Below are 22,189 nucleotides of genomic sequence, written 5' to 3' on the forward strand. Positions count from 1 at the left end.
CAGAAAAGATTGTAATTGAATAAAACCATATACTGAAATTAATACACGTATTTTTTGTGCTGAAGTTATAATAAGCATAATTAGGTACACGATTACAAATATTCACAGAACTTTTCTTTATTTGGAGAGAGGTTTATTGCATCAGAAAAATGGATCACACCATGACAGCCTATGCCTTCTTTCCAAATAACAAAGTTATGCGCAGAATAATGGTGGCACAGAAATTTTAGCAGTATAATTAATGATGCAAAACGGGCATATAAAGATTTGTGCCCCTGATTCATTCATGCTCTTTTGCTGCTCTAGCCGTGAAATACATCATCATAAAGCCGGTGGCGGAAACTCTAATCTTCAGCAATTCATTCACTTTGGAACATTCACAGACGTTCGTGGCGACATCAAGCACGGCTCCAAGCACTTCTGAATCGCATCACAAAAGCTGATTGACTGCACTCCATATGACCGTGGGGTGCACGGCCACGTGGACAGTGACGCCGGCACGTAATGCCCTTGCCGGCGGCGATAGGTGATGACGCGCAAAATGTGTAACTTACGATGACAAAAAATCGGCACGCACTGCACTTGGCATCGCATTTTCGAATGACGACGCGCGAAACTGCTAGCCGCTGTTCCGAGCAATCCTTGGCACTGAAGGGGGGGAGGTGACAAGCATGACTGTGTTGTCTGCTGCCGATGCGTAAAATGCCTGTACGTGATTCAGAGGAGCTAGCGAGTGATGTATTACATTTCTTGAGACGCACCACGTCGCCAAGAGTGCGCTTGCGCATCGTTCCTTCCCGCAGTCTCGTTGTCAGCGGGGTTAGGGCTAAAGCCGACTCCGATGACGTGTCGCACTCGTTGACCGCGCGCCCGCTCGAAGTAATCTGATCGTGCATCCGGTGCGGTCACTCGTAGTAATCAGATTGCGCCGCCGCTTACAGCTTCGTTCTTCAGAAGAAGCACGTCACCACGAATGCGCTAGCGCGTCGTTCCAGCCCGCAGTCTCGCTGGCGGCGGAGTTACAGCTAAAGACAACTCCACTGACGCGCGGCGCTGTGTAGACCGCGTACTAATCCGCTCGTACTAACCTGATCGCGCATCCGCTTAACGCTCGTAACTAAAGCGTAAATATATCTTAAGTGATCATTAAGCCGTGAACACGTCACGAAGTAGTAATTTTTGAGAGCCATGTCCTCAGGACGCACAAGCAGCAGACGACGATCTCCCGAAGCGAGCATCGGGCCAATGGCAAGGCGAGCTGAGGCAACATGGCGGCCTTGGCCCATCAAGGGTTTCAAAACGACCTTCAAACATTTGCTTTTGTGCACTTGTTTTTAAAGGGAGGAGCCAGCTGAGGCGAGAAAGTTAAACACGGAGAAATGCTCTTTCCGATGAGCTCAAGAAGCCGGCTCCCGGCCCAAGCATCGCGAAGCTATAATTTTTTTTAAATCGCTGTTTTCTCGCAATTTCTAGAAAAGGTTTTGCAACACTTAGGTGTGTGAAAAGAAATTTCCAAAGTACTTCTGCGCAGTTTTCAGAGTAGATAGTTTGGAACCAGATAGAAAAAGGTGTTCCATAAACTGAAAACTTGAGTTTCAAAAAATCGATTTTTTCGCCATTTTTCGCGATCCCAAAGTCGCGCCCCCCCTTAAGGCGATGAAAAAGACACGACGGGCTTTCTGCAGTGCCAAGACCAACAGGTGTCTGAACGTCGAAGAGCAACTGGTCCGGCATATGCGGGAGCTACAAGACGGCTGTGCTGAGTCATTGGATAATGTGCAGACTGAGGCGCGCAGAATAGCTCAAACTCAGCGCATCGAATAAAAGAGTTCAAAGCCAGCTCCGGACGGACAACTTGTTTCAAGCCGTGCCATGGCCTCGCACTGCAAAGGCGGACCACGTTGTGCCAGCGTTTGCAGCAGCATATGAGAACAAAGTGGTGGACTTCCGACAATTTGTAATAAAGCTCCAACAGCCGAAAGACTTCATTTTGTCCGAGATCAGCAATGCTGATCAGACCCTTTCTGCTTTGATATATGCCGCAGAACACGACAGTGGAGGAGAAAGGTGCATGGAGCGTCATCGTTGGAACGTCTGGCGCAGAAAAAAAGGATGCACCGTAATTAATGCTTGCGGTGACAATGGGTGGGTGCAAGCTACATTCTTACGTTATTTTCAAAGGTAAGACGCTCCGAAAAGCGAATTTACCTCAAGACATGTACGTCAGAGTCCAGGAAAAAGGCGGAATTAGCGCGGCCGGGTGGTCTGTTGTTCCCGTCCATGCTTGTCCTGAACAGTTTTCGTGGCCACCTACTAGACCACGTACGAGATAAGCTTAAGGAGCTATGCACAGATGTGGCAGCGATTCCGGGCAGCCTTGCATCGATACTGCAGCCTGTGGACGCGTCCTTGAATAAGCCTTTGAAGAACTATGTTCAAAGACTGTACACCACCTCGATGGCTTGAGGACAACATCAGCAGACTCTTGATGGTAAGATTAAGAAGCGGCCTGTGGAAATGCTGTGCGCTTAAATTGTGGAAGTGTGGCAGGCAATCTCCGACGAAGTCGTCAGGAAAAGCTTCAACAAGACTGGCATCTCGAACACACTGGATGCGAGTGAGGATGACATGTTGTGGGGTGCGGATGATTTGGACACAGAAAACGAATCCCCGCTCGGCGAGGATGAATGTGTGCTCTCAGACTCCAGATAAGGTAAAAGAACACTTATGTTTTTTGTGTTAATAAATTTTATGTGTGTGTGTGCAGTTGACAGCTCTCGCTTGTTTATTAAAAGGTATGTAGGTATGGTTGTTTTTTTGTGAATTAATTGGTAAACGATAATGCCGCCTTTTACTTGACAAATGTGCAGATTTAAAACGCAAGAACAGAGTCGAAAGATTTTTTGAAAATTTTACCACAAGTTCCTACTGATCGTACGTCTATTATGCAAGTAAATACCATTCTTTGTACACACAAACTTTATATCATGAAAACCTTCTATATTTGTGTCTGCCTCGTCCTCAGAATATTATGCTAAAATGACAGTCTAACTCCATCAGGTGGTGCTGCGCACACTGGCTTTCGCGTAAACCAAGGATAATGAGGGCTTCAGAGGCCTCCTGCACAGTGCAATGCCACGTAATGAAAACCGTGTCGTCATCGTGCGTTTTAGTATACACTGAATGCACCGACAACCGAAGTGTTTCCGCCAGGTGGTGACTAGCACCACATAGCCACCTCCGCCTCATTCACTATCATAATGATCACACACTGCTGCTTTCTCCAAAACTATACTTTTCTGCCGATGGTTGTGGCAAGCGGTATTTGATCCTCCAAACTGCCGAGATTGCGCGACTCAAAGCACGAAGTCCTGATGGCCGTCTTCGGAATTGTCCGAGTTAACGAGCATTTGATACCATTGAAGTACACTCAAACCTCGTTTTAATTAAATAATAGATATAGCAAAGTAAATGCAATTCCCCTTGAAAACTCCATTGAGAGCCATGCATTTTAAACCTCGTTGTAACGAAATAAAATTGACCGGTAAATGGATATAACGAACTAAATTAGTCTATCAAATCGTCTACAAAAAAACCGACCGTTGTGTGTTAATAAGTATATCTTTTACAGCGGAGTTGGACTCCTGTTCGGCGCGGCCACAGAGGAAGGAAAGGTAGGAAAGGGCAAGCCCAGCCGGCGCGCTGCGTGAAAAGCGTGGAGGAAATGACATCATTGCGGCCATATTCACTGGGCACAATGGCGGTGTTGCTATGTTTACGTGTTGCGCTTTGGACCTGGTCTAGCAGTGAGCGGCCGTGGCTGGCGGTGGCATGTGTTCCTCCCCAGGTCATGAATATTGTTGCGCACAATATCCATGCTCTGGGACACGTTATTGTTTACGCAGTGTTCTCCTTGGAGTTACTGTACTCTTAGCAACGTTTACGAATCCTTTTGTCCATCACGAGTTTCAACAGTGTGTAAAACGAGTGAATATTAATGTCATGCGGAGGATGACGCGGATGAAGCAACGAGTGTTCAGCAAAATTTCGTTGGGCACCAATGACGAAGCGGAACGACAACGAATGCCTTGCAGGTCAGTAACGGTTGGGTAGTGCTCCTGCTTGTGACAACGGACGACGCTGTTGAGGCCAGCAAGACGCAATGAGAACCATGTGCACATATGTAGTTTCATGTTGTGTGTGTACAGTAACAACTTGCATGTGCTCTTTAAAACACCTTTTCTCTTCTGCTTCGTATACTCTCCCCAAGAATTGCATGTAACCTCAACGTAACAGCAACCGCATTCAAGTGTCACTCTCACCATGCTCAAAGTCACCACGGTCGCAGAGTGCTGACGCCTGTGAGTTTCACGCTGAACACGGACACAGTGGTCGGACGCTGCGTCGGCCACATGGCGGAATGCAACCGTAGAAGGCGCACGACTGACCGTGTTATCTGTACAGTGGCTGAACTAAAGACGTGAAAACATTCACTGTTGTCGGTGCACCTAGCACGCATTCTCTCGCACTTGCTTCGTTGTCGGTGAGCTGTTACTCGCTGTTAATACTGGGACGAAATAATTTCGCCGAAGGTGTCGCGCTGGCCCAGAGAGTTGAGCTCCGACGATAGTTATAGCACGAGAACAAAACGACGACACAGAGACAGTCGTCGTTTTGTGTCGTCGTTTTGTTCTCGCGGTATAACTATCGTCATACCATACCAACTAGCCCAAGCTGCCACACTTATATGTTGAGCCCCATTCCATTAGTTTCGGATCGTCACGACGTTTGCTTCGCAGCTGACGTGCCTTCCGAGCCGGAGAGAGAGTCGTGCCTTCTGCTTTACATTCGGATGTAAACAAGAGAGGAGAATTCGACCAGTCAATTTGGCCCACTTCCGGCTTCAACGCGGCTTCACAACGAGTGACGTCAGGGCCTCTCCTACCGTTCCTTCCTTCGTGGGCGTGGCTCTTTGAAAACTCCAGCGCCGACCCTATAGCCATGCCCAGCGCGGCGGAGCCTCCGTCCTCACACAGCCAGCACAGAGGATTGAGAAAGCGCTGAGCTGGTCACATGACTGAGAAGTGGCGCCGTGGTGCAAAGCGATTTCCCTCTGCGTTCTGCTGCTACCCTCGGCACCGAGAAAGCAGGCCTCTCCGCGACAGCTTTTTTTTTCTCTCTCTCTCGCTCCACTCCACTCCCATACACTTGGTATTATGGGTGCCAGGACACGAGGGTCTGCAGGGAAATGAAGCGGCTCACGCCGCTGCCCACAAGCACGTCAGCCGGGCTGCCCCCTGTCCACAGGACATTCCACCTGTCGTTGAAGAGACGGAAGTTGTTTGTTCAAAACAGCTACTAGTCGTTACTCCAGCATTACAGGCTTGAGCGTCGAATATACCCTCCACCACACCGAAAACTGACAAAAGAGAAAAGCGTAATACTGAGACGCCTGCAAAGCAGCACATACAAACATGGGGCCCTAATGCACCGTCTCTACCCAATGAGATATAGCTCTATTTGCCCGCTTTGCAGCATACCGGACACCCTGGTGCACTTGCTTTTTGCATGCCAGTGTATTGCCAGACGTGATCTGCAACAAGACACGACTGATAACGAAGCAGGACGGACATACGAAGACCTAACCAAAACGCGCGAGGCGAAGCTCGCCCTCGAGGACCTGAAAGAGCAACAACAACTCGGCTCCAGAGCCAAGAAGGCAGTAGAAGCCATAGGGTTCCTAGACTAAGGAGCCCCCCCCCCACCTAAGGGTGACACCGGGCATTGCTCAGGGCACTGTTTCAAAATAAACGTTTACTTCTCTCTCTCGCTCCATGCATGGCCTTGAAAGGAGAAGGGTTCCTACGTGCAGAAACAGAAAAGGGAGAAGCGCAGAACAGGCACGTTGCAGATCGGCATTTGAGAGAGAGAAAACAATCCACCACAGTGTTTTTTTCCTTTTTATTCCTTCACGCGCAGCGTTGAGAGGTGCCGCCGCAGGGTTGGGCATGGTGCTGAGAGCATTTTTTGAGAGCGGTATGTTCGAATAAACCGCCGCAAGTGCTTGCACGTTCGAATTACAAGTCGTTTTCGCCCATTAGAATACATATAGCTTTTACGGGACCTCAACGTGAATTTGAATCACCCGAAAAATTAAATTAATGAGATACGACTCAGTTTATTTTCGGTGGCACGTGTGGTCGCGTAGCTGTACATGGGGCAGCAAGGCGATTTCCTTCTTTGCAAGCTTATAGGTATGCGCCCATCTTAGCATACATTGCCACAAACTAATATATGAGATATAACGAAATATCAGAGATAATGAAATAATTGTGGCTCCCCTTCAACTTTGTTAGAACGAGGTTTGAGTGTATACACTGTTTCCGGGACCACGCCGCGAGTCAAACTTTACTAAATTTCAGAGTCAACGTGATCAGCATGAATGAGATTTTACTGTTATACGTGTTTCTGTGTAGTTGATTCATGCATAGAGAAAGAGATAACTTATGACAGGACAGTGAAATACAATGCATGCTGCACTAACTTATCAAAGCTGATGTTTACATATTTCTTTCATACATCACAGTTTTACAGAAAAGCAAAGGAGTTAAGGCCACATCACACATAAAGGAATAAGAATAACGGTCATCTTACTATACACTCTAAAAAAGAGTGAGTAAAAAAGGTGTCTATTTGTCCCACAACAATAATCGTCATCTATATTGCGTTTCATCCTTGCGCTATTGCCCCGCGCCCAGTACATTCCGGTCACGATCGACATGCCTATTATCAGGGGTACTTTGCATTCTCGATAGAAAAGTGGCCAGTGCCGAGTTTTCAAGAAAGGAAGCGCACGCAAGCCTGATTACGATTATTGTTGTGGGACAAAAAGACACCCTTTTTACTTGATATTTTTTTAGAGTGTACACACAATGACTCGAGCTACTGTCCTGACAACAAAGCTTTATTCCCGTGCTACATAAAAGAAGTATCACTAATACACATAGTAAGTTTTATATAAAACACTCACCAACTCGTGTGCGAGCGTGCCACCACTGTCATGTAGAATTGAAACGCTTGGAAGCAAAGCCCAACATTCACAGAACCAGCAATGTGCCAGCAAATGCAATATGTATATGAAATCATGCTAGAGTGAGTGCTAATGTTGAATGTAACTGCTGTTTCTCTCCTTGAAAAAGAAGCCCACTTGTCGAAACGCTATCTCCAGCACACACACGCAGTTTTTAATCGAGCTTCTCATTGCTGGAGCTACTATGCTCTATTATCAACGTGCTGGCTTGTTAGACATAAGTCCTTCAACCATAAAATTGATGCAGGTAATACAATAATAAAGGGCAATTTTATTGCACCAAAAATGTCAAGGACAAAAAAATGGACAACTTATCACCCCTAGTCTTGAGTTCCTGAGCCTCGAGATGCAGCTCATGGCCATATCAAGAGCCAAGGCGGTGGCAGCCAGGCCCCGCCTGACGGCCATACCTCTGTGAAAAGAAACTTTCACATAAAGTTTCTTCTGTCTCACCTTGATTGTGCCCAGCGTCTGCTCTATGCTGCATGGGTTGATTGTGCATACTATGGCAGAGTGCGAGTTGCCACCCAGGGAGTTTCTAAGAATGTGAGTCAGTTTGGAGTCCCTGGAGTTGATGTGACCTCTGAAATGAAAATTGGTGTAAGTGTTCTGTGAAATTACTAGATAAAAAAAAACATCAAGAACACCACAGGAAGATAGAAACCCCAAATTTTATCTTGGGTAATTTTGTATGCAGCTGCATCTCATGTCCCTCATTCTATATAAAAAAAAGCTTAAAAACCTTTTGGTGGTGCCCACCTCGAAAAATAGAAATAACTGAGGGACATGCTTATTGCAAAAATGAATGTGGCAATGTAGCTAGGAAATGACAGTACCACAGCTTGAAAGTAAGCACAGAAGCAGAGACATAGGACTGAGTTACCTGTTTATAGTTTGTCCATCACCCACATTAACGATTTAACAGTTACAGTTTTATCTCTAACTCAAAATCTCAGCTTGCAAACAGAAGCTCAAATTTTTGTTATACTCACTCTTGCAAAACACTAAAAAAGTAGAGGACAGACAAAGGAACATTAGGCACATGGGGCTCTTCATTGTTTTGCGAAAATTTGACAAATTCCACTTACTGCTGATCATGAAGCCAAAAAACAATAAACAGTGAAGTCAACACATTAAGCTATGTGCCCCGTTGTGCTCTATAAAAGCAAAGTTTTTGCTCTTCCCTCTGCAAGAGTGTTGTGTTTTACAAGTTTCATTGCATAATGGGCAAGGCAACAAAGCAAGCAAACGATCATCTTACTGAAATGGAAGGCAGCACTTATAACGACTCTTACACCCGGTTCTAAGGCGTGAGAGAATGACGCACGATGTAACGTGATGGTCACCTTTAAAGAATGCGAAAACAAATTTCAAGTTATCTACCAATTAAATGCCTATTAATTATGAAATGGATGGTAAGAAGACTAATTTACTAGATTAGCCCACAAATCTTGTTTTTATTTTGCCTAAAAGCGATTTGTAATTTGTAATCGTCATCATCGCGACTTCCTGCAGTTGTGACTGTGGCACAGGACCAATGTTTCATTTCATTTCATTTCATTTATTTATACTGTTAGCCCAGAAGTGGGCCGTTACAGGGTGGAAGTACAAATAATTATTTGCAAAAAAGAAGTACCGTACAGGTCTCGAGATAATTTCTCGGTACTATTGTGACCAGCAACTCGAAGTTATACATAACATACATAAATGGAACACACATGCGATGCAATACATACGCGCAGAACAGCACATGACGCATTTGAGGCGGCACTTTTGCACCGCGGTGAAGATTTGAAAGACAACTACTGCAGGATCATGCAACCAACAAAAAGTACACACACACGCAAAAAAAAAAACATATGTCACTGTTATTCGGAAAATAAACGTTTTAGATTCTGTTCAAATGATGTAAGCGAGGAACAACCAATTATAGACTCTGGCAGCATATTCCAATCTTCAATAGCACGTGGAAAGTAACTGAACTTAAAGCAATCGTTACGTGGGACTAGGGGTGGTATATACATATTATGGCGATGTCTGGAGTGTTCTTGTGTGTTGACCTGGAAGTAATCTGAATAGTTTAGTTTAAATTGATTATGAATTAACTGGAAGAGGAATTTCAGACGCTCAATCCTCGTCCTAAGTTCAGGACTATCCAGTCCAGCTTTTTTACAGAGTTCAGTAGGAGAATGATGTCGGCTATATTTATTAAAAATAAATCTCGCACCAAGTCGCTGTATTTTTGTTATTTTATTGCAGTTTGTCTTTGTGTAAGGGTCCCAGACAATTTTAGAATATTCGATAATGGGTCTGACAAGAGTTTTGTAAGCAAGACACTTTATATCAGATGGGGCGGTATAAAGGTTACGTCTAAGGCTATACAATGCCTTGGTAGCCCTGGAGCATACATTATCAATATGAGTGTTCCACCGGAGGTCGGGCGTGAACCATAACCCAAGATATTTATAGTTTTGTACACGCTTGAGGAAAGCATTGCCAATCTGGTAGTTGTAATCTAGAGGTGCTTTCTTTCTAGTTATAGTCATAAAGACTGTTTTTTCTGTGTTCAAACTCATTTGCCATTCTTCGCACCAATCCTTTATTCTTTGAAGATTGTTGTTTAGATTAACTTGGTCATGTTCAGTCTCGATTCTACTATAAACAACACAGTCATCGGCAAACAACCTTATCGGGACCGTAACGCGGTTTGGTAGGTCATTTATATATAACAAAAATAAAAGGGGACCCAGCACGCTCCCCTGGGGAACTCCAGAATTCACTGCAACTGCTCTAGACTGTTTATTTTTTATTTGAACAAACTGCTGACGGCAGCTGAGATAGGATGAAAACCATTTTGTCAAGTGACTATTTTGAAACGTTTTGTCAATTTTAAACAGGAGCTTTGAGTGCGACACTTTATCAAATGCCTTTGCGAAATCCAAATATACCACATCAGTTTGACCACGCAAATTGATTGTTTTTGAAAGATCATGAACAAATCCGATTAACTGAGTTGTTGTAGATAAGCCTCGGCGGAAGCCATGCTGCTTCGAAGATAATAGATTGTGCGTATCAAGATAGGACATCAAGTGTTTGTTAATAATGTGCTCGAGTATCTTTGAACATGTACTGATAAGCGAAATAGGACGGTAGTTGCGCTCGTCTCGAGAGGAGCCACTTTTGTGAACAGGGGTAATTTTAGCTTGCTTCCACGCTAGTGGGAAAGAGCCACTGCGCAGGGACGACTGAAATATTTTTGTAAGGAAGCGAGCCGCCCATTCAGCGTATCTGTACAGAAATTCGTTTGGTATACCATCAGGGCCGGGGGTTTTTCTTGTATTTATATTAAGTAAAAGATTTAGGACACCCTCTTCGCTAATTACCACATCATCGATCGGCCGCTGCAATGGTGACGTAGAAAACTCGGGCAAAATGCCATTATCATGAGTAAACACAGAAGCAAAAAAAGAATTGAAATCATCAACACGTTGTTGAGTAATTTCAGGTGGCCTCGGAGAGCTTGCTGGGGGAGTTACAAAGCGCCAAAACCTTGAGGGGGCTTCCTTCAAGTATTTCGTCAATGTCACATTGAAAAACCGATCCTTGGACTGCTTGATCAGACGTTTCAGTTCTTGTCTCATTGAAGAAATGCAAGCTGTTCCTTCAGGGGTACAATTTTTTGCACAAGATTTCTGTTTCCGTTTTAGTTTTCTTTTTGTGTGAATGATTTCTCTGGTGATCCAGGGATTGGTTTTACAAATGCGTTTTCTAATCCTAGGTACATAGCTGTCTATGCACTTCCCTACAACAGTTGAAAAGAAATGCCATAGCCTATCAGTGCTGCAGTCAGTGTTGTAAAGGACCTGAAATTCATCAAAGGACCTTTCAAGATAGTCCAGAATAGACACATCATCAGCCGCCATAAAATTCAATACAGTGCTAAGTGTGGGTTTACCCAAGGTGTCTGGGGACAATGCTAGGTGAGTTACTACCATTCTGTGGTCGGATAGGCCTTCTACAACTTCACAACGGCTGAGTAACGGCAACAGCTTTGGGGACACAAAAACCAAATCAAGGATAGATGACCTTGTAGTCCCTATCCGAGTAAGTTCAGTGACAGTTTGCGTTAGCCCATAGCAGAATGCCAGCTCCAGTAGTTGCTCAGCACTTGCAACCTGTTCCGATCCAGGAGACTGGGATAGCCAATTAATATCCGGAAGATTGAAGTCCCCTAATAATAATACGTTATCTTGGAGACTAAAATTAGAATCCATAAAATTTCTTAGCTTTGCGATTATATCAAGAGAGGAATTTGGCGCTCTATAAATCCCTCCAATATACACAGTTCGCTCGCTGAACCCACACCTAATCCACAACATTTCTATGTCATATTTATCATCCAACACTGAAAACCTAATGTTGTCTTTAATAAGAAACGCAACTCCACCACCTCTTCCTTGCCGGTCTTTTCTAACAATTGTGTAACCTGTAGGTGTTACTTCAAAATCTGCTACATCCGTGTGTAACCAAGTCTCTGTTACGACCATTATATCCGGTTCATGCTCCAGGATTGCGGCTTCAACTGCATCAGCTTTATTCAGCAAACTTCTGGCGTTTACATTAATAACCTTAACAGATGCGGTCGGTCTCGATTGGCGTCAGTCAGAGCTGGTAATACCTGGGCTAGCATACCTGAATCGCTCGTTGGTAACCTCATTCCAGCCATAGAGAACGTTGTTTACTTTCAATTTATGGATGATTAGTTTAACCTTTGCTCCCTTTGCTCTTTCATCCGCTGATGAAATCCATAGTTGTTTTCTGATTTCAACTACTCGTTTAGAGTAATCTTCGCTGATACTGAATTGTGTCCCCTTGAGGTTGCGGCAGTTTTTCAGTATTTTGGTTTTGTCCCTGAAGTCTCCTACTTTCAAGATGACTGGACGGCTTCTTCCAGGTATTTTCTTTCCTAGACGGTGAATTCTCTCAATGGAGCTACACTTTGAGCCAAGTAATTTGTCAAAGATATCGTCATTCACCTTGCTTAAGAGTACTGCCTCATCCTCAAATTCTTCTTCTTCCACTCCGCGTACTAAAAGGTTGTTGCGTCTAGAACGATTTTATTCAAGATGCATATGCTTTCCAGTCCTGTTCAACTAATACATGCATTCGCATGCACTTGATAGCTTTTTTGCTAGTCAATTTATTGACAAGCAATTGTGTATCCATCATATGTAGCCGGCGGGTTTGATAGGAGAGCGTGGGGACCACGACGCAACCAACATTACCTTGCTGACCAAGAATAAAACTAATTGAGAACACATTTTTATTATGAATCATAAAGAAGTTTTTAAAAGCCTCCACTTCAGCAGTAACCCGGAACCTAGAACTTTTAAAATAACAAAGCTCTTTGTTGCAAAAGAATATGTGTGACGTGCACCAGACATGTGTGCACGTCACTTTTTCCGCTCGAAGGGAAGTGGAAGCAACTTTGAACAGCAGCAAGACTTGAACAGCATTATGGTGCAAGTTATAACTGGTTCATTAAGTTGCCTCTTAAAAATTACTATACTTGGTGCATGTGCGCCCTCAGAACACTCCTTCAGACTTCAAGCGTAACTGTGGTGAAGCTGATATGCACATTTAACCTTCTTTAACCTTCAAATGTGACTTAGCGACAATGCGGTCTTTGCTTGGCAGGCTGGTTTCAATGCACAGTACCGCTACGCTGCAGAGAAGCAACATTTACAAAAAGTTAGATGTGAGGATATAGCATGTACACATATTCGTTTACTTCGAATACCGCAAATATTAGCAGTGGTCGCATTTTCGTCCATCCCTAAAGTTTACCCTAAACAATAAAATTTTTGACATTACCACCACCACTGGTGTCCGTAACCACTATCTGCAAAACAGGAAAAAACAAAATAACTAAAAACTACACATGACAGAACCCGATTCAATCCCGGACCATCTGCGTGACAGCCTAGTATTTTATCACAGAGCCACCCCTGTGTTTGAAACACCGTTGCAAACTAATCGTATGTAGGCTTTCTGTTCGTCAACAGGTTAAAATGTGTAATCTAAAGAATAAAGTAACACGCTGGCAATACACAATGCGAATTGCATAATGATTGGGTCATTGAATGCTTCCAACCAATCTCAAAAGTTTCAGACCTAAATATTCACTGTCGTCAGCCGCAGCATCAGCAAAGTGTGCACAATGTCTTGCAGATGTGTAGCAGGTACCTCACTTCTCTGAAAAATGATAAATGCTAATGGGATTGTGCATACTTCCTCACCTAATAATAATTAGGATGATTGGTAATGTAGGTATCATGCAAGTGTACTTGCAGTAGCTTCTACAAGAGCAGGCCAGTGCGAATATTAGAATGCACAAAAATATTTGAATGAATAATTAAACATTCAAGTTCACTTCCCCCCGAATTTAAATTATTGAAAATTTTGAATCATTCAAAAAGAACGAATAAATGCATAAAATCTGCATGTGGAAACCTGTAGAAATGGTTTTGCTGCAGCGAAGTGGAAAACACTCTTTCAAGAGAAATCCACACAGCCACGAAGTCACACTTCAAGGTTAAATGAGGATTGTAGCCTCACAAGGATTCATTCAGGTTTAGCACATACTGCGCAGGCCTGCCAATTTTTAATTTGGGAGGGAATGGGGGGGAGGGGGGAAGGATAAATGTGGCTCACCAATTGGCAGACTGACATGGCACTTTCTGTTCCGTCCCTGAGACTGCTTTCTATCACCTGCATTCAACGGAGAAAACTCTACTTGGAAGAAAGTTGTAAACCAAGACTTAGGTGCACACACATTGAAACCATTTTGATGCTTTCCTATTCGTTATATTTTCCTACCACTTCTGCCATGAAACTCAACTTTCAATTACAACCTGCTTCAGGCAACCGTTACCAGATGTTAATAATTTCTGCATCCTAATGTCATTTTATATACCATATACATGGCATATAAAAAGTTTGTGCTTCTAGGTATTTTATATCGTTCTGTCACAATTATAACTGATATTAGTCTGCCGTTGAACCTTTTTTTGTGTGTGTGTATCTCGCATCAACGAATAATCCCTCAGGACAGACGTGGCTCAGCCCTAAGGTGCTTCGCCCCTAAAATTCATCCTGGTCTGCGAGTTGAACATGGGTCAACGTCTATCAGGGGTGGTCGCTCCGACAATTGAGCTGACAAAAAGCTAGGAACAGGCAACATGAGGGCAGATTAGTTGAGACATTTAACCTAAACAATGAATACGGCAAATCAGATCTGCATTATCTCAAAGAGTGGAGAAAGCATTTCGGCTAAGAATTAGCGTTTACTTGTAGCTTTTTGTTGCAACAGCTGAATCCCAATTCTCCCTTTTCCTTTAATACTTTATTGAAATAGCAATATTCTGCAAATTGAATGACCAAATCAATCAAGCTACCAGTTTATGTGCAATAGCATGTGTAGACAGCTTTATGTAAATCTTTAAATGAGTTCAAGGAACAATAAAGAAATGAGTGAGTGCATTTCCAATTGTAAGCGAGTGTTACTGACGGACGGACAAATTGACGGACAAAGTGGCCGGTACCTAGAGGCAGGCACCAGTGTGCTGCTGCAACAAAAGAATTTATTTTTGAAAATCTTGGGCAAGCATTGCAGAAATTCGGGCTATGAGACGGAGCCTTTTGTAAAGCTCCCAGGACAACTGGAATAACTCTAATGAGTAATGTGACACCTCACGCTATCTAAAAATGCTGAAGTATGTTACCCACTAAAGTGCAGAAAAAGTAAAAATATATTACTATGTTAATGAAAAAAAGTAACGTATTACAGGTCATGCTGTAACTTGTAATGCATTACCGCCTACTCTGGCTATGGCAGATTTGTACGGCCCAGAAATGCAAGGTGTAGAAATTTAGTTGCGTACGGGTTAGCCAACTCAAAATGCTCAAGCTTGCTTAAAGTGCTCTCAAATTTGCTGCCATTTACCACTGGCTGCACTATGGACTGGTGGGGCATTGCATGGCGCATTACAGCAAGAGAGTTACTCATAAGCAAGCATGGCGCCTATGCTTACTGATACAAATATATAAATGGCAATGTAGTGAATGTAGCTAGTGTAAGGGAAATTCTGAAAGACCTCTTACGTACCTCATCAAGATGTACCCACAACACTACAGTAGGAGGTTTCTGCGATGGAGGTCCTTGGTTCAGTTCTCGAGCAATTGATGCATAAGCATTTGATGTTTTTAATTTTTACAGTCGGTCCAGGGTATATTTAACTTGAATATACTGAATTAGTGGCTCTATCGAACAGCCAAAAAATTGCCTTAACCCTTTGCGGTCCCAAACTTTTACGCACTTTCCGGTCGTTCCGGTACGAAACTATTTCACTAGTTTGAGGCACCACGAAAGAAAGCGGCAACTGTGGGAAATAAACTTGGCGGTTGTTTCTTTCGTCAGTTCCGCTTTGTCCCCAAATTATTTAGCGATACTTAGGCAGTGTGTGGACGCGTTCAAAGCACTTTCCTGGGTGCAGTCCGGGATTATTTCTGCAGGTTTTGCAGAAGAACACTGTTTTCCTCGTGCCCCTTTTTGTTTTCCGGTCACTGCAAACAGCGCAGTCCTTGCTGCTTCGGCCAGGGAGTTTGTAGATGAAATGGGGCTTTCCATCCAGCCTTTGTTTGCAATCCAATCTTGCAGATGGGATCCGCTTCCCAGCACGAGCCCTTACGTCACCAACCAGCTGCTTTATCAGGTTCCTCCGGTACTGGAGGTGTCGCTGCTCTTTCTCTCCCTGCTTCAGGAGCTGCAGTCTCATCAAAATGAAGCTGTTCACTATCGAAACTTCCAGAAGCCAAAAAAAAAGCTTCCTCCACCATTTCATTGACTTCCGAGAAAATGCATAACTTGCACAGTAGTGATCGGCGCTGTCCACTGCACCCATGTTTTCAGTGTAGTCGCATATCATTACAGGCTTCTTCAGTGTAAGTGCTTTTCCTCCAGCTATCTTCCTTGGTACTTCTTTCGTAGACGCATTGTGGGCTGAGCTTAGCATTTTCACTTGACGCTTATCCTGCCAGGCAAGTGCCATGTACGAGTTTCCTCTGCGATAAGCCGTCACTTCACCTTTTTTCATCTTTTTTTTGAGCTGCTACGGCATTTGTTTTCGATTTGTCATCACAGTCCCAGTTAGCAAAATACTGTGCGAAAGTAACTCTTCCGCAAGCATTGGGGGCGTATAAAATCTGTCCGTATACAGATGGTAGCCACTGCCCGGTGTAGCTTGCTCCACTTTCTCCAGCAGGTGGAGCACAATCCTGCATGTGGAGTGAAGCTCGGGACGGCAGAGGCTATCAGTTGTTGTGCTGCCGTAGTAGGGTTCAAAGGATGAAATTTAGCCTGTTTGGCAGTCAGCCAGCGCATTAACGCGCATGCCCCATTTTGTTGGCTTCTGGGGATTGCAGCACTTCAATGAGACTCGGCCTTTGAAGCCGATAGTACTTTCATCTACGCAAATTTTGGGGCCGGCGTTGAAATGCTCTCTGCATTTAGCATCTATGTAGGTCACAACATCCCTGATCTTGCTTTCACGAGCTGGTGGACCTGAAGAGGTATGTGGGCTTGGTGCAACGTGCAGCATCCAAAATATTTGAAGAAACCTTTTTCGTTTGAAAACGTGTGGGAAAAAAGGCATCTTCTTGAGGAGGTCGTTGATAAAGTATTCCTTCAGCTCCGGTTCGGGGTTCAAGGCCATGTTCACTATAACCCCTAGGAAGGCTTTGAATTCTTCTACGCGCACATCTTCCCAGTCATTCCAATTCGAGTACTCCTGAAGAACACCGGCACTCGAGATTCTATCACGGGCGTAGCGGCTTGTTTCGCGCACTATTTGCTCAATCAGCTGGTCAGTTAAGAGCAACTGAAAGTAGTCCAACTCGCACATTACATTGGAAGAGCTTACTTGAGATCCCGGGTTCGGGACAGTAAAGGGAAGAGGGTCAAAATCTGGTAAATTATCCAAGTAGGCTGTCCAGTCGGTTCCACGTGGTTCGGTGTTGTTCTGGTTGTTTCCACCGTCTCTACCGTCCTCGTTTTCTTCCTCGCTGGCTTCTGTAGAATCACTTTCTTCGGTATCCGATGGAGCCACATAGTCATCTTCGTCACTAAAATCGTCTTCGCTTTCGCTAAAAGCTTTAAAATTACCGCCGTAGAAGGCACTCGGTGAAAAGGTGGCCATTTCGCTGCAAACGGCACCGAATCTGAGCTGCGTGACAATCGAACAACTGAAGAGTTGATGAAGATGATGATGATCTCTGTGGTCTTCCCCTTTATACCGGAAGGGCACCTTTTAGTGTCCTGACCAGAACGAGAAAAAAAAGGAAAAAAAATCACACCAGGTCTATGAACATCACAATTGTTCACTGTCTCCTTGACCACCACTGTAGAAGCCTTACTTTGGGTATTGCTGTTGCTGCCAGGGGGTGCACGTTGGTATCGCGGCTATCACCTCCCGGTGCGCCGCAGTGTTTCACAAAGCCCAGTGCCTCCGGTAGTGTGGCGCCATCTGTCTGATGGGGACACAGGCGTTCGCAGTGAAGCACCAGGTGTTCAATGTTCTCCTCGTCTTTCCCGCAAGTCCTGCACTGCACAGTGCCGTCGGCCAACGACGGGTCGAAGTGACGGCGATACACCTGAGTACGGAGCGCTCCAGCACGGGCCTCAAACAGAAGCGCACTGCCGACATTATTGTCGTATAATCGTTCGGCGGAGATGGTGGTCTTGTGAGCTCTGTATATGGCCAGGCTGGGTTTCTTCTCCATAGCCGCCTGCCACATCGACGTCTCAGCTTCCTGCACTCTATTCCGTACTCCTACTGCCCATTTCCTCTCACTGTCCTCCTGGACAGGGTCAGTAAAGAGGGAGTACTTGCGGCACAGATTGTGGAGACGCCTGCGCCATGGTGTGTTCATGCCCTTGATAGCTGTGTATCTAAATACACGACGGGCCCACCGCTGGTCGTTCATGAGGCGAAGACGTCCTTCGTAGGCCGTCTTGCTCCTTGCCTCGCGTGCCTCGTAACTTGACCATTCGAGGTCGCCTTGTACAGCTTCGACAGCCACACGTCCATGACACGCCAGCGCCAGTCGGCCAACCTCACGCTGACCTCTTTCCAACCACTGGCGTGTTGCTGCAGACAGGCAGATGACGGCGTTGGCGAATCTCAGCACTGGCACATGTACTGCCTTCCACAGTTCGCGCACCAGTACAAACCGGTTGCACCCCCACAGACTCCGCCGTCGCAGCACGTTGGCGGCCCTCACAGAAGCCTGTCGAACGTGCTCCTCTTGCTTGTCATAGATATCTGCGGAGGTGCAAAGGTTGACACTGAGATACCGGTACTGGTTTGATACCGGAATGCTTCCTCCGTCGGGAAGCTGCACATCAATGGTCTCCAGGCCTGAAAACTGCAATATGGCCGATTTTTTGGCATTGAAGTGAAGGCCCAGACTCTTCAGGAGGTCGGCCACCAGTGTTACCAATCTCTGAAGGTCACTGCTGCGCTCAGCCAGTAATACCAGATCATCAGCGAACACCAAGCCGGGCAGCGTCCATGTCTGCGCCACCCCACCAATCATGAGGCGGAACGCGAAGCCAACTCCCGATTCTACGAGTGCCTGCTCGAGTCCCGCCACATATAGCATGTATAGCAGCGGAGACAAAGGGCAGCCCTGCCTGAGTCCTCTTGTCACTCTCACAGGCTGTGTTCTGGTGCCTTTGAAGCATGCTACCACTGAGCTATCTGCAGAGAGCCACCGGAGAAAGCCTGTCCACACGCTCGGCTTTTGTCGTTGGTCTAACTGGTGGAAAAACTCATCGTGTGGCACACTATCATAAGCCTTGGCGACATCTAGAAAGCATCTAAGCAGACCTTTGGTTTCTCTCCGTGCCACCTCGATGGTCTGGGTGAGCACGAAAAGATTGTCTTCCAAGTGTCGGTTTCGTCGGAAGCCATTCTGGAGTTCCGACAGTATGCCCCTCTTCTCCGCCCAGCCGCTCATCCACACCTTCAAGACTTGAGCGAAGAGTCTACATAGGACGCTCGTCACCGTGATTGGTCTATAGTCGCCCAGCAGTCCAGCGTCGCCTCCTCTCTTGCACACGAGGCTTACTCTGCCGCATTGCCAGTCGGGTGGGATTGGGCCGTTCTTGAGAATGGTATTGAAAATTTCCGCGAGGTGTTCTCGAGCAGACTTCCCCAAGCATTTCACAAGGCCCGCCGGTATGCTGTCCAGTCCAGTAACAGTGCTTGCACTGATACGCGGGAGTGCACGCTCAAGAGCGATCCTCGTTATCTGCCAATGGTCCTCTTCACTTGGCTCGTGAGGCTCATCCGGGTCGCCGTTTACTGCTGATGTCGATTCGTCATGTGCGGGATTGAAGAGCTCTTGCATGTGGGTCGTGAGGTGCGCTGCGAGGTCAGTGACCGGTAGGTTGCTAGAGTGGTGTCGAATTTCAGATGCCGGAGTTTGGCGATCTAACGAAGACACATATTTCCAAAATTTGTTTGCACCGTTACGCCCTGCCTCTGTGATAGCTCGCAATGGCTCGCTATTGTACTGAGCTATTTTGATTTGTACAAGGATCTGCATCTCTCTTTAGAGGCGGAGGTATTCCTCCCAGGTACTCATGCACTCCTCTCCGGGTGATGTCCTAACAGCCGCTCTGTGTAGGCGATTCGCCGTTCGTCTTGCAATAAGGGCCCTTTGTACCTCTTCGTCCCACCAGCCTTTGCGCCTTAGGCCCCCGCGGGAATTTACGCGAATTTCGTGCTTCTTCATGATGCATCTCAGTTCGAGCACAAATTGGTCATATGTTGGCGGTTCCGTCGGTTGAAAGTCCTGCTCGAATGCTTCCGCGACTGCCGCATACTCCGACTGCGGGAGGTGCCTCTCAGCTGGGTTGCGATGTTCCTTCGCAATGGTTCGCCAGGAGGATCGAGAAAAGCTCAACTTGATTCGGTTGTGGTCACTTCCTATGCTGAATTCACCCTTTTCATCGATGTTCATGTGGGTGAGATGTCGTGCTAAAGCAGGTGTCACAAGCACGTAATCAATACAGCTGCGACTGTTCCTGGCGCTCCAGGTGTACTGTCCTTCACATTCTGGATGAAGATTTAGCACATCTAAGGCGAGTGTACGTGCCAGTGCGAGTAGTAGTTCCTCATTGGTATCTTGGAAGCCATCCAGAGCTTGTAGTGGCCCATTGAAATCGCCCATAATGAGAACCTCTCGCTGGTTTGCCCATCTTGCCACGTCTTCCCTGATGCACTGCGCCATTCTTGAGTTTCCAGCATCGGCTCCAGCAGATAGGGCAAAGTAGGCCACCCCTACCAGGACTGCCCACCCTTGCAGGTAGCCCTCGACCCACATATGTTAAGACACGGGCTGTCCAGTTTCTTCCAAGCTGACCTAGTTTTCCACAGAAAACCTATTTCTCCCCCTTTCCTCGATTCACCTGAATGGTTCAAGCCAGCCCACTGCCAACTTTTATGTACTGGTGGCTCTTCTTTGACTCGAAGGTGTGTTTCAGCCACGGCATATATCTCTATGTCTTCGTCACCCATCATCTGGTATAGTTCTTCACATTTGCTCGCCGTTAGAGCACCATGTAGGTTAAGGAAGCCTACATGTATGACATCGTTCTTCTTGCGACTGCGGCGACGGCGGGCCGACTTTTTCTTTACGTCCTGTGCCAGGAGCGCTTTTGCCTCCTCTGTGGATTGGCCATTTGTAGGATTGCCTGTCCCAGGGCAGTCATCATGGAGGTTGTTGGTTTCACCCTCCATGCTCTGTGCTTGTAGTTGCCCGACGGGCGAAGCCCTAAAAAAGCATATAGCCTGCGTCCCAATCGTTGTCCTAGTTGCTCGGCGACGTATTCACTGTAGGAAGTTCCATTCATCTTATCCTGGAGAGCCTTTGTGACACTGACGAACTCCACGCGCGTTCCAATGTCTGAGCAAATTTGACGTAGGTTTTGACTCCACAAGTCGCACTTTATCCGCATGGTATCGTCTTTGGGTCCTACTTCTGGGACGCCGTACACCACGAAAAAGTGGCCTTTGGCTCTTGCCTTCCAGGAAGTTATTTGGGACTTGATCTTCTCAGTTGAATCATGTGGAGATGTGTCGTCTTGGATGTCGCTGAGACCGGCGTGCAGAACCACGATTGTTTCTGCTGAATCCCAGACGTCTGTCGCAGTCTCGATGGCTTCCATTGTTTCCACAAGCGTGGCATCTTTTTTCGTACGGCAGTGTACACTTCTGTGCCATGCACTGGCTTGGAGGACTGCCCGTTTGAGTGTACGTGCATTACCATCCCCGTAGACGAATGCGCCCGGAAGTCCTGCTGGCCGTTCTGGGGGGCCGTTGGCTGTTTTCTTGCGCGAAGATGGTATGGAGGCCTGGCTATCCTCTGCCCTCGTCTTGCACAGTCGCTTCTGAGCCCACTTGCTGCGTTTGACCTGCCATCCTACGGCCTCCGCGGGAGAGCCACCCACTAGCTCTTGATAGCTGTTGGGCTTGTTCTGGGATTGGTCTATCACTCTGCCAGCATCGACGGCCGCGGCTTTGACCGCAATTCTGTCATCGCCACCCAGTAGCTCTTGATCACTGTTGGGCTTGTTCTGGGATTGGACTGTCTCTCTGCCAGCACCGACTGCCGCGGCTTTGACCGCATTTCTCACATCGCTTACATCCTCTTCAGATTTGGTCACTTCTACCCTCCTCGTCGCACTGGTGTTCTCATGGCTGCGGGTTTTGTCTGCGTCTATTATGTCCAAAGCTCTCTGTAGTGCTCCAACTTGTTCAAGTAATGCTCCTCTCAGCCTTCTCTCCTCTGCCAGTTTGTCCAGCAGCACCTCTCGCTCGTTTTTGCTGTTCACAATATGTGCTTCCAACCGCGCCGCCAGGCTATCTAAGGCCAACTGCCACCTCTCCGACTCCTGTTTGTATTGTAACTGAGACTGTTCTCACATGACCCTCATTCTCTCGCCTATGCGACAAAGGAAGGACGAATCAGCCT

At 46.2% G+C, this 22,189-nt stretch overlaps 1 protein-coding gene across 1 annotated transcript; it reads right to left on the minus strand.

Annotated features, from left to right (window-relative positions):
* Positions 1 to 7,543: 7,543 nt before the first annotated feature.
* LOC142777429 (uncharacterized) lies at positions 7,544 to 18,151 on the minus strand. The gene is made up of 3 exons (XM_075881814.1): positions 15,258 to 18,151; positions 13,805 to 13,861; positions 7,544 to 7,673 (listed from the first exon to the last, which is right to left on the minus strand). Exon 1 carries the CDS (start codon positions 18,131 to 18,133, stop codon positions 17,528 to 17,530), a length of 606 nt encoding a protein of 201 aa, XP_075737929.1. The 5' UTR covers positions 18,134 to 18,151; the 3' UTR covers positions 7,544 to 7,673; positions 13,805 to 13,861; positions 15,258 to 17,527.
* Between the last annotated feature and the right edge of the window lie 4,038 nt (positions 18,152 to 22,189).

Source organism: Rhipicephalus microplus, chromosome X (assembly GCF_043290135.1).
Source record: "Rhipicephalus microplus isolate Deutch F79 chromosome X, USDA_Rmic, whole genome shotgun sequence".
NCBI classification, from domain to species: Eukaryota; Metazoa; Arthropoda; class Arachnida; order Ixodida; family Ixodidae; genus Rhipicephalus; species Rhipicephalus microplus.

Coding starts and splice junctions, on each gene's coding strand:
- LOC142777429 (XM_075881814.1), bottom strand. CDS start 18,133: ATGAACGACCAGCGGTGGGCCCGTCGTGTATTTAGATACACAGCTATC.